Raw genomic sequence first — 13,567 nt, 5'->3', positions numbered from 1 at the left:
ACCTACGAGGTTACCGTTATCGAGGTGTGTCTTATCGCTGTCAGTACATCCATTCTTCTTGTGTCTCCCGTGTGTTGATAAAAGGTGATGTCTATGCAGCATGGCTACATTGAGGCTGTGTTATAATGACCTATATCGCATGCTCATATCAATAAGTTTGAATAAGGATTTAATGGTTGTTGTTTTGATCATACCTTATATTTACGTTGACTGATTGGACTGGACACATGTTTCAGAATACGTGAGGCGAAATGGGATAATGCGTCGAACTTAACATTACTGCATTTATATAGCGACGAGCATATAGAGTGGTGGATATATCGAGTAGTGAACAATATTATATATATCTACACATATATATATATATATATATATATATATATATATATATATATATATATATATATATATATATATATATATATATATATATATATATGTAGTGGTAGATATATATTATTGTGGTGGGTATATTGAGAGTGGTGGGTATATGTAGCGGTGGATATATAGAGCGGTAGATATATATAGTGTGGTGGGTATATATAGTGGTGATATATGGAGTAGTCGATATATAGAGTGGTGGGTACATAGAGTAGCTGGTATATGGAGCGGTAGTAATATATAGTGGTTGGTATATAGAGCGGTTGATATGTAGAGTGGTGGATATATACAGTGGTGGGTATATAGAGTGGTGGGTATATAGAGTGGGTACATAGAGTGGTGGGTATATAGAGCGGTGGATATATAGAGTGGTGGATATATAGAGTGGTGGATGTACATAGAAATAGATACATAGAGTGGTTGATATTTAGAGTGGTGGGTATATAGAGTGCTGATATATATATATATACATATTGATGGGTATATAGAGTGGTGGGTGTATAGTGGGTACATAGAGTGGTGGGTGTATGGAGCGGTGGTGGATATATAGTATCGTGGATATCTAGTGAGGTGGATATATAGACTGGTAGATATATAGAGAGGTTGATATATAAAGTAGTGGATACATAGAGCGGTGGGTATATAGAGCGGTATATATATATTTTAGAGAGAGAGAGAGAGAGAGGGGGGGGGGGGGAGAGAGAGAGTGAGAAAGAGCGAGAGAGAGAGAGAGTAGGAGAGAGAAGGCGAGGGAGAGTGGGTACATAGAGTGGTGGGTATACAGAGTGGTGAGTATATAGAGTGGTGCATATAGAGAGTGTTGGATTTATAGAGCGGTGAGTGTATATAGTGGTGGGTATACAGAATGGTGCATATATAGAGTGGTGGGAATATAGAGTGGTGGATGTATATAGTGGTGGACATACAGAGCGGTGGGTATATAGAGTGGTGGGAATATAGAGTGGTGGATGTATAGAGTGGTGGACATACAGAGTGGTGTGTATATAGAGTGGTGGGAATATAGAATGGTGGATATAAAGAGAGGTGGGCGTATAGAGCGCTGGATATATAGAGAGGTTGGTATATAGAGTACCGGATGTATATAGTAATAGATATATAGATTTTATGGGTGTATGAAGTGGTGGGTATATAGAGCAGTTGATATATAGAGTGATGGGTTAAAGAGTGGTGGATATAGAAAGCGGTGGATACAAAGAGTGCGGGATGTATATATTAAGAGATATATCGAGTGGACAATGCTTAGATAGGTAGATATATAGAGTGGTGGATGTATATAGTAAAAGATATATAGAGAGGTGGATGTATAGAGAGGTGGATATATAGATTGATGTGTATACAGAGTGGTGAATGCTTAGATAGGTAGATATTGAGAGTGGTGGATGTATATAGTAAAAGTTATATAGAGAGGAGGATGTATAGAGTGGTGGATATAGAGAGCGGTGGATGTATATAGTAACAGATATATAGAGAGGTGTATGGAGTGGTGGATATATGGATTAATGGTATAAAGAGTGGTGGATCTAGAGAGTGGTGGATGTATATAGTAATGGATACATCAAGTGGTGGATGTATGGAGTGATGGATATATAGATTAATGGTATAAAGAGTGGTGGATATATAGAGTGATGGGTATACAGAGTGGTGGATCTAGAGAGCGATGGATACATGGAGCGATGGATACATAGAGTGGTGGGTACAAAGAGTGGCGGCTGTATATAGTCATGGATACATAAAGTGGTGGATGTATGGAGTGGTGGGTATATATACTGTTATACCTTTAGCGAGTCCGACAACACGAAAGATGAACTTCACACAAAGAATCGAACTGGTGTACTCTGTAGCACGACACACCAGCCATTTGATTTATCTGTTCCTGCTCTTAAACTGACAAACATGGGACCAGTCATCACATTTTCACGTGACCATTCAAACGCCATACGGACGTTGAGACGAGTGAGTGAGTGAGTGAGTTAAATGCTGCTTCTAACAGTATATCAGTTGGGAGGAAAACCGGTGGTGATCTGAAGGTATTAGGTCCACGAATGTGGTTAATTCACTTTAATCCACACAGGGCAATAATCGAAAGAAAGATACACGTAGTCCACATTTACTGTGGATAGAAAGTCACAAGTCAAATATATATGTGAAACAGATAAAGGTAAAAGTTCTTTCCTATTAATGTCTATCAATATTGTTTTCTAAAAGAATGTTAGAGACAAACGTTAAGTTTGAATATTGAAAAGAAAATGCCAGAATTCTACAATGGTGCCTTCTGATGTCAATTCCTGTAGGATTAGCTCTGTAGTAGCAAGGGATCCTTGTTATTGAAGGGAGACAATTCTGAACAGCGACTCACACAGCCCTAGATCGCTCAGATGACAGATGCACCAAACATAAGTTACAATGTAAGGTTTTTGTTGTGTGGTAGCTGTAATGTTTGACTTTAGGAATGTCACTACGTGAAACCGTCGTGAGGCAGCTCTTGAACCATTGCCTTACCTTTGCATGTGTTTGTGACGGGGGCCAGGCAAAGCTCATCTTTTCTCATACACCTGATATTATAACTATATGATATTGATTCTTGAACACATGTTTTGATATAGTCAGAATCGTTAACTGGAGCCTACTTTTAGTGGGGATTGTTTATGACCATGGACATGTTTACTGTCGCTTTCTGTGCAAACTTGATGGAAGGAAACTGCACCAAATATCATGCTGAGTTTGTTGCTCGGTAACTCTTTTATTTCTTATATTTCATCTAATATAATCAAATGGCTTATGAAACAGGGGTTGACTAATAATGAAGAACACTTCATGAATGTTTTCATGAATAAAAATTGTAGCTAACTTTTCATCACCGAAGTTACAATAATAAATCCATGTACATATTTTGTTCTCTTTGAAATTAGAATAGTGACTAAATATTGCTTTGTGATAGAGCTGTTTAATGATTTCGCTTGCTCTACAAAACCAACCACTGGATATGGTCGTATTTCCATGCACATGTACACAAGTGCAATACTTTCTTATGTAGGAAGTGATGTATGTTATCAATATGCATATCCTGGTGAAGGCAACATTCCCTATACGCGATCTGTAGAGTTTAATATGTGATCTTAAACACATCAAGGAATTTGCCATCTGTGACATACAGATGCCCTCTACTGTCTAGACCTATAGCAGTGGGCGCGTCTACTTTGCCGTTGGCAATATCACATGATACAGCACTGGACTGCTCCTCACTGACCATGATGACACTACTCTCAACGTTGTCGACAACGAAGACGTGACCCGAGGCGTCACAGCTAACAGCGACTGCTGACTTCAAACGATCAGCTGTTGAGGGCTTAGTGGTCAATAGCTCGCCATCCCTGTTGATAATCATAACACACTTGAAGACTGCATCCGCTACAGCTAGGTTCCCCGATGACGTGACAGACATCGATGTCGGTGCCTTGAACGAGGTAGCGTAGCATTTCGACAAGTCCTTCATCCACTGACCATCCATGTTCAGAATGTCCACCGACGGCGAGTCTTCACAACAGACGGCAAATGTTCCATCTTCCAGGGATGCTATTCCAGAATACTTCTTCTTTGATTTAACAGTTCTCCTCACATGCATATCATCGAGAATGCGAATAAATACAATTTTCTTCTCCTCCGGGACAGTAGCTGCCACTTCAAAGTCGGAGATTTTGGTCAAACCCCAAGGCCCGTGCTTCATGTCCAGTTTTTCCTTCCTCTGTGGGAAGTCTTCCCCTTCCCCACACAGCGCCTTCACCCGTCGGTTTGCAAAGTCTGTCATGATGATGACATACATCTCGCCCCCAACCACAGTGATGTCTTTAATATTACAGTCACGGGGGTCATCATCAAACAGAACCAACACCTTGTTCACAAGTTGAGAAGAAGGCACGTTGTCCTCAACAAACCGAACCGAACAAACTCGAAGTTTCGTGACGCAGTCAGTGACATCTTCATCATGGCTCTTCGCGTCAATAAAAGGGAGTTTCGGCAGTGGCTTCAGATCATTTAGACGTAACTCTTTTATGAATTTCTCAATGTCACAAGCAACGCTGCTGGCGTCATTTCTTTGTAAATCATTGACGAGATCTTGGAACCTTTCTTCCCGTCTCGCTACCTCATGTTGTTCAGATGCTATAAAGGCATCTAGGGCCTCCAACTCGGACTGTGCCCGCCTTTCGATGTGTGATTTGAGGCTTTGCTCTTTTAAATCCAGCAACTCTCTGATATTCTGAAAGGTTTTAGATATGTCCGTTGTCACCTTCTCCTTCGTTTTTAGGAACGCTTGTCTCTTTTGTATTAACTGTTCCGTGTCCCGTTTACGTTTATCAAGTTGCAGTTGAAGCGTCGTGTATTTCCCATACGCCGTGTCTCTCCCAGCGGCCATGTCTGGAAGGATGACGTCACTGAAACATGAAGTCCCTATTATGTATAATCGAAGTTACCTTGTCAGGTATAATGATACCTAGAGTTGTGCTGGTACCTGTAGTTGGAGTGATTACAAATGTGCATATACAGTGTTACTTAGCATTAGTCCAAAAAATAATATGCATTACAGGCACGCACGCACGTACGCACACACAATTAATTATTTATATAATTATACATATAAACGTTCAATTTGTAAATTCAGAATATCATAACTTTAATGGGAATTTGGTATGGAGAAAGGAGTGAGTGAGTGAGTTTGGTTTAACGCCGCTTTTAACAGTATTCCAGTTATATCGCGGCTTGTCAGCTTAATGTGGGAGGAAAGCCGGAAGTGATGCAGGTATGGAGAAAGGATGCACTATTTGACAAGGAAATATGCACACATTGTTCTATTGAGCTGTTGAGTATTAATATCATGTTGTGTGCAATAATATTATTCACATAAATTTCTCCTTCTCCGCAATATTTAGTTTTAAAGTTCATAAACATTATAACATTATGAATTTACCTAATATGCATATTATTACGTCATCGGGGATTTCCGAATCTAAATGTGTTCCCCTGAGTAGAATTTATACAATGTTATCCTGTGGTAAATCTATCTTAACGAATTCATGAAGTCTGTGTATTGTGTGGTAGGGCGTATGGAAGTAATATACTGAATAAACGGATGGTCTGCTGCGTGGTAAGCGGACGCAAAATCAGCATGAATTTCATTCTCAGTGAAAATCCCAATCATGACTTTTTCCTTCCTTCATTCCTGTCAACCATTTTCACGTCTCCGTCAATTTTCCAATCGTTTATCTTTCAAATCGTAACTATTTTAAATCTTTTCATACCAAATGGTTGTTTGTTTCCAAAAATATTCAAGATTATAAATCCTACAAATTCTCCCAATGAAAGCTATGTAAACAACAAAAGCAGAAAAAATACTAAGAGTATCCTGTCTAAATATACAAACACCGCCTACATTATTCTAACAAAACACTTATCACAACACGTCCTACAGTATCCTTACCATCACTTACCTCAACACGTCCTACAGTATCCTGACACAACACTTACCTCAACACGTGCTACAGTATCCTTACACAACACTTACCTCAACACGTCCTACAGTATCCTGACACAACACTTACCTCAACACGTGCTACAGTATCCTTACACAACACTTACCTCAACACGTCCTACAGTATCCTGACACAACACTTACCTCAACATGTGCTACAGTATCCTTACACAACACTTACCTCAACACGTCCTACAGTATCCTGACACAACACTTACCTCAACACGTGCTACAGTATCCTGATACAACACTTACCTCCATAAATCATACAGTATCCTGACACAACACTCACCTCCATACATCCTAAAGTATCCTGACACAACACTTACCTCAACACGTCCTACAGTATCCTGACACAACACTTACCTCAACATGTGCTATAGTATCCTGACACAACACTTACCTCAACATGTGCTATAGTATCCTGACACAACACTTACCTCAACACGTCCTACAGTATCCTGACACAACACTTACCTCAATACATCCTAAAGTATCCTGACACAACACTATCCTCAACACGTCCTACAGTATCCTGACACAACACTTACCTCAATACATGCGACAGTATCCTGACACAACACTTACCTCAACACGTGCTACAGTATCCTGACACAACACTTACCTCAACACGTCCTACAGTATCCTGACACAACACTTACCTCAACACGTCCTACAGTATCCTGACACAATACTTACCTCAACACGTCCTACAGTATCCTGACACAACACTTACCTCAACACGTGCTACAGTATCCTGACACAACACTTACCTCAACACGTCCTACAGTATCCTGACACAACACTTACCTCAACACGTCCTACAGTATCCTGACACAACACTCACCTCAACACGTCCTACAGTATCCTGACACAACACTTACCTCAACACGTCCTACAGTATCCTGACACAACACTTACCTCAACACGTCCTACAGTATCCTGACACAACACTTACCTCAACACGTCCTACAGTATCCTGACACAACACTCACCTCAACACGTCCTACAGTATCCTGACACAACACTTACCTCAACACGTCCTACAGTATCCTGACACAACACTTACCTCAACACGCCCTACAGTATCCTGACACAACACTTACCTCAACACGTCCTACAGTATCCTGACACATCACTCACCTCAACACGTCCTACAGTATCCTGACACAACACTTACCTCGACACGTCCTACAGTATCCTGACACAACACTTACCTCAACACGTCCTACAGTATCCTGACACAACACTCACCTCAACACGTGCTACAGTATCCTGACACAACACTTACCTCAACACGTCCTACAGTATCCTGACACAACACTTACCTCAACACGTCCTACAGTATCCTGACACAACACTCACCTCAACACGTCCTACAGTATTCGGACACAACACTTACCTCCATACATCCTACAGTTCACACATCACGTGGAGGAGACGGATTTTAGACACGCCCGCCAATGATCACCAGAGTGAGTGTAACACCGCGGCCGTCTCGTCATGTCAGTGTGACCTGGCAGTGTGTCACTACCACATTCAAGTCCCTGTCACACTCGGACAAGACTCGGCCCGACTGCTCACCTCCACACAATGTCTACACAACAGTGCACACCCGGACAACGGAATACCTATAACTGTAGCATTATTCTCCCGGGTTACGATCCTTGACATCGACACGTAAATCATTCACTTTGGGAAGTCGGTCGGTCGTGCACCACGGAGTTCGCGAAGCTGTTGACACAGCTAAGAATATCCCTGTGCATACCGTCCACACCGGAGCATCAAGTCCATGTGTTTAGAGTATAGACTATCAGAGCACTGTTCCTGTACACAATAAAGCGCACACTGGCCACTGCAGGATATGTGGATACATTCACAGCGAAGAACACTTACCACCACGTCTCCCGTGCTCTGCTTCCTTCACACAGCTTGTAAACACCCCACACGAGCCACACACACGCAATACCTACCCGTACCAGCGTGAAAGCCTCGCCATGAAGTAAATAGATATTGTGCAATTCATTCATGTCAGGGCTAAATATATCCGCTTTTCGCTCGACTGGCTGGTAGGACGATTAGGGGCTTTCGGTCGGATGTTAACGTCCTTGTTTAAAATGTGAGATTACATGTATTTTCAAAGGACTTGGCAGCCTGCAATAGTTCACTTCACATTTCCTTGTTATTTAACACTCGTAAAGTTGCCCGAGTGAGGAAAGAATCAAAACCGCTGTTATTGTTTGAATATAATGTCCGGTTGTCGTTATACGGGCGTCAAGCAATGGCAGCGACTCTAGACGATGGAAACGCGTACAAAATAATCAAGCTATTGATTGAAAATGACATTAGTGCCATGGTGGGCGAAGGCAATCAGCAGTCCACAACTAAGATTTAGAGAATAACCTGCGAGCTATAAGGAATTATTCAGGAAATTGTTGCCCCTAGCGAATTCATTTTCAACATTATTTCACGAGATAGATAATCAATAATTCCGACATGCGAGTAGGTTGTCCTGCATACTACCCTTAGTCATTTGTTTTCAAAGTTTAAAAAATGAGTTTCGGTGTCTCAAGTGGAGACATCAACTCACTCAGCGTCAGATAAAGTGCAGATACTTGTGATGACCAGTGTGCTAGTTTGGTAATTTAATAACCTTCCGATAATTATATTTCAAAACCTACAAGAAATAACGCCGGGAATCAGTGTAGATTTAATTATTTACTTCGTAAAAAGGCGAAAATACCTACATTTACGATGAATCTAATTTCCAGAGGTCGTTTAGTAATTTTATTTTGACTAAAATAACGTATAATACAATAGAAAGAAACTGAAACTGCTGAATCTAAAATTGTGGAGTGTTTGATGCACGTTCCTCTACACCAGTGGGTAAAACAACATACACTCACTCACACAATACACATACCTGGTCATGTTAGTGTGCACCGAACAGAGCATTCATCCTTGTTGTATATGCTATAACAATATATCCGTACCTTCCCCCTTTTCTCTTCAATGCATGCATTTAGCCTTTTTCCTGTGGAGAGTTGCGTCTCTTATATGTTCCAGGATCCGATGATTGCGGGTTTGAATCCCAGATTCGCCCTGATTATGATCGTGTTTTGTCATATCCGTGAGTGCTCGAGAGCTTAATCAATGGGTCACTGTGTCACTCCGGGCTTTAGACCCTCTCCGTGGTCTAGTGGCGGTGCGTCCGCCCAGAAAACGACGTTGACCCCATTTCACCTTACATCAAACCAGAAGCTCTGATAAGGTGTAACTGATCATGTAACAGAAAACCAAGAAACAAGGCGTTGTATTAGGATGTTTTATTTGATTGTTGTGATAACATAACATTGACTAATATACCAGGGTAGGTGGTTATACAAGCAGTATGTACAGTGACCCTTGACCCCGTACACTGGGTGCATGGGACTATGTACAGTCGGCGAGAAGGGCTCGACACATGGACATAGTTATTGCAAGAAGGCAAATTTGTCAGCGACACATCTTCGCACATGTTTTCTTTTGTCATTATTTACAGTGTAATTTACACGACATAAAGAAATGCATTTACGCATATTAAACGTTCCTTCACTCAATGAGGATCGGTAACTAGCTAATGTCAGACATTAAGAGTAAAAGCATGATTATTGCTTGTCAAATCGGGAATAAAACGTGATGCACATGTATTTCGTATAGAGTTGAGTAACATTACTGGACTATTGTCCGTAAGAATATATCTACTAACGTCATAAGAAGGGCCTTGTTTTATATATCGAATAAGGATATTGAATTCATGTTAGGGGCGGGGGTTGGGGGGTCGGGGGTGGGTGGGGAAAAGAGTGGTCACCTATTGGTTGGATTTCAGGTTCATCCAAACCATATCACGACGAGACCAACTGTTTGACCGCTGACGTAGCCAACAGCCCCGTTGAGGAGATTTCAGGATTAATATTTGGCACAAACTCCACCCAAATTAACCTTGAACGGTCCAAAATAGTCAGTGTCTCACCAGCGAGACCTAAAGCCATAACGTCATCTTACATATGGAAGGGGCAAGGATGGCGCTGTCTTAGGCGCAGATCTGTGTCCCTTATGTCAATGATCGCCCCTTGTACCTATATACCAGTGCATCGCCTAGATTGTAGGCATCTTGCCCCTGCTAGTGGCATCACTTTGACCTACTTGAAGCCGACACGCCGTGATATAACTGTTCACAGCGGCGTTAAGTCAGACTCACTCAGTCACGCACTATATTCACAAGATGACACTTGGGGTGGGACTTTTGAGGGTGGTCTGGACCGACCGGTACCCACAGCTGGTATTTGGTGAAGACCAGGCCAATGATTCTATACCCGGGGTATGTTCAACCCTGATAACCGCACATGGGAAAAATCGCCAAGTATGACAAATGTCCGGATTAGAGAATCAAGTGCAGACAATTCCAGCGGCCGTCGTCCGGAATTCAAGGTTTACTATAAAGGGGGTTTACTATAAACTTCGAGAATGTCTTTCCAAACATATAGTGTCCTCCATTGTTACCGGAAGTGATACGGAGGTACACAAACTGATACAACGACAACTTGCCTATACCGTACACTGGAGATTATCATGTTTTACAAAAACACATTTTGTATCTCGTGTATCTCATGAGATAGGCGATTTTCACTGGACATACGCAATGTGGCATCGTTAACATTATAAACAAAACATGATGACGTGCGAGTATTTGTATACAAATGTAATAAACATTCAACTGACATGAAGATGGCACGCGACCGTCACTCACACATCACAATATATGTAACGTAAAACGAACAACAAATCAACAGAGGTGAATGACAATAAGTATGAGGTGTCGTCGAAATTATCATATTTTTCGTCCCACACTATGGTGGCTGAAGGACATGAAAAATCTGAAATTATAATCATTTGTAGTGCAAGACAAACGTTAATAAAATTAGCATTTGGGGACAAAAGGCGTTCCATTTTCATTTAACAGTGGACGTGGTAGAGTGCGACGCGTTGCACGTGGAGATCGTGCTAGTGAGATGAACGCACCACGTGGACACCTGCACTGTTGTCCACGGGCTCACCTTCCACACCTGCTGTCATGGCCTGCACGAAGTATGCAAATCCAGGTGCCATGGTCAGATGGTGATGTTTTGCAGTTGCTATGGCAACTGCAGTGCCGACATATTTTGACACAGTATTGAGTATTATGAATGCAGGGTGTCGTCCATGGTAAAAATATGCTTCTGTAAAGGAGGTCAAGTGGTATGTTTTCGTTGTCACTGCGCAACTCGAACTGCCGTACATCGAAATGTTTTTACGACAATATACGTGCCAACCAATCGGTGATATGAAGCGATCGAGGCAAGTAACAATAGGTTAGATGTCAAAGATAAGGCGTCTTGTGACAAACAAAAAGCGAGTGAGATATCATATTCCAACTTGATATTGTGACTTTATAAGACGTCACTCATGGAACGTCGCTCGTGTTGAAATATTAATGTATCGACCTGTTTAAATGTTAGCACACCAAAACATGGAAATTATGAAGTTACAGTTTTACAGAAGACAAAATAATTACAAATGTGTAAACATTGTTAAAAAGGCAAAGCAAGTGTAACGATACTTCATTTGCGAAATGATTCGATATACATATACGTTTTGGCTGTCCAGACTGCGGCATCCATCTTGTTTAATTTGGTTTTAGTCAAGCGTATGTGGATGTAATTGACATACAATCTGATACGGACTGTCTTTACATACAATGAGACAGTCCCCAACTGGAGATGTACACCCGAACAACATGAGCACTTGTGTAGGGGAGACGTGGAGATCCGGGGTAGAATAGGTCTTCTACTGTAAAAGGCGACTATGCTTGTCGTAAGAGGAGACTAACGGGATCGGGTGGTCAGGCTCGCTGACTTGGTTGAAGCATGTCATCGATCACAATTCCGTGGATCGATGCTCATGATGTCAATCATCCAGACTCGATTATTTACAGACCGCCGTCATATAGCTGGAGTATTGCTGTGTGCGGCGTTAAACAACAAACCAACCAACCAACCAACCAACCAACCAACCAACCAACCAGCTTGTGTAGGGATACATTGTAGCGTACAGGTTATGTTGGCAATACCATTTGTACCAAAAGAATGGGGTATTAAAAACATTGATACATGTTTGAATTTCCAACAACAATGAAAACAGTGTGTAAACGACTCACAGAACAAAACCTTAGCTGCGCATGCGTTGAATATGTACACGGCGTCCGTATTCAACCAAAAGGGAATAACTAATTTTGATGTAAGGACGATACCGTTATACGTCGTATGCTGTAAGGGGAGGTAACTCTTGTACGAAATCGTAATGTATCCTTACACGCCAATGGGATGTATCGGTAAGGAGGGTAACTCTTTTATGTCCCTGTGGTCTGTGTGCAAGGCGAGAAACCCTCTTGTACTTGTATTTTGAATTTTAGACTGACAATGATATGTACAAGGGAGGTAATTCTTCCACGTCCACGTGATGTAGACGTAAGGCAGAAAATCACTTTCCATGTCGTCATGATGAAGCTGTAGGTAGAGGTAACCCTCCCTACGTCAGACTGATATACGTCAACGTCATCCGCCGTCGGGATGGCATTTAAGGGGAGATAACCCCAGATGCAGACGTAATGAAATAATTACTTTGCATGTTGTCTTGAAGTAACCGTTATATTATTCACACCAGGCGGAGCCACATTAATCCAGAAACTAACAGACATTATCATACAGGGTTAACATAGATATAAAGAGAGGTGAAGGCATTTTGAATACCTGTTGCTGAATCTACACTTCAGGGTGTGCCTTTTAACGTGTATATTTACATACATGAGTATTTTCAATACTGGTTGCATTCGCAAGATACACATATGAACAGACATCCTCCTCTTTGGTTTGAAGTCTTTCACACCTATATACACACGGGGACTTCCTTGTGCTCGGCGCACGTTGTTTATTATTGTTATTATACGCATGGGGTGATGTGTTATGCTTCAGTGGTCACGTGAAGAGGCTGAATGTTGCAGAGGAGAGCATCAGTAACACAGTAAGGCAAGGATGGTGCAGCACACACCCGGTTTCAGCAACCGGAAGTACCCTCGTTGTTGACGTGGGCACATATGTTGTAGATCTTGGTGTCGTTTTCGGGTCTGATGTCGTAAACAGGAAGCTGTCTACAATATGGATGACGCCATTTGAAGCGAGGCGGTCGTACTCCACAACCTTGGACTGGACGTGCCTCCATTTGAAAAATACACCTGAAGATGAAGAGAACAATATGATTATAATGATTTCCACACTACATATTCTAGTTGCATGTTTTTTTATCAAGCCTTTAGAAAACCCAAGCTGCATAATTTACCTCGAACAACGTGTTATGTTATTTATGATATGTTAAATTCCACAAACAATTGCACTGATAAGAAATTCCATGAATTTCTTGAATAAGGTGTTTACATCATTTTTAGAATTACTTCGTCTGTATCATCACTGGACGCCAGAAATGGGCGACACACATTGAAGAGCATACCGCTTCAATGGAATCGAATAGAGAAGCCACTCTCTACTAGAGTCGCTGTAATTACACAGA

At 41.5% G+C, this 13,567-nt stretch overlaps 2 protein-coding genes across 6 annotated transcripts in view; both read right to left on the bottom strand.

Moving 5' to 3' along the window:
• Positions 1-3,134: 3,134 nt before the first annotated feature.
• Positions 3,135-7,914, bottom strand: LOC139460568 (uncharacterized). 2 transcript variants are annotated; one of them, XM_071242036.1, is made up of 2 exons: positions 7,823-7,914; positions 3,135-4,832 (listed from the first exon to the last, which is right to left on the bottom strand). In XM_071242036.1, the coding sequence occupies exon 2, from the start codon at positions 4,811-4,813 to the stop codon at positions 3,506-3,508; it is 1,308 nt and encodes a 435-aa protein (XP_071098137.1). In that variant the 5' UTR covers positions 4,814-4,832; positions 7,823-7,914; the 3' UTR covers positions 3,135-3,505. The 2 variants fall into 2 exon arrangements, with proteins under 2 accessions (XP_071098137.1, XP_071098138.1); XM_071242037.1 differs by lacking the exon at positions 7,823-7,914 and adding an exon at positions 7,329-7,814.
• A 2,227-nt stretch (positions 7,915-10,141) lies between these two features.
• LOC139461009 (fasciclin-1-like) overlaps positions 10,142-13,567 on the bottom strand; it is a 134,781-nt gene continuing 131,355 nt past the window's right edge. For all 4 annotated transcript variants that reach the window (XM_071242480.1, XM_071242478.1, XM_071242481.1 and 1 more), the window contains one exon: positions 10,142-13,235. In XM_071242480.1, the coding sequence (XP_071098581.1) occupies positions 12,979-13,235 (257 nt within the window). In that variant the 3' untranslated portion in view covers positions 10,142-12,978. The remainder of the gene's footprint in view (positions 13,236-13,567) is intronic.

The sequence above is a fragment of the Haliotis cracherodii genome, unplaced genomic scaffold, assembly GCF_022045235.1.
Source record: "Haliotis cracherodii isolate W230 unplaced genomic scaffold, xgHalCrac1.p SCAF_14, whole genome shotgun sequence".
NCBI classification, from domain to species: domain Eukaryota; kingdom Metazoa; phylum Mollusca; class Gastropoda; order Lepetellida; family Haliotidae; genus Haliotis; species Haliotis cracherodii.
Note: the sequence above shows the minus strand (reverse complement) of the source record. Positions and strands in the feature narration are given on the sequence as shown.

Excerpts from the sequence above, each read along its gene's own strand:
- LOC139460568 (XM_071242036.1), bottom strand. The coding sequence starts at position 4,813 with ATGGCCGCTGGGAGAGACACGGCGTATGGGAAATACACGACGCTTCAA.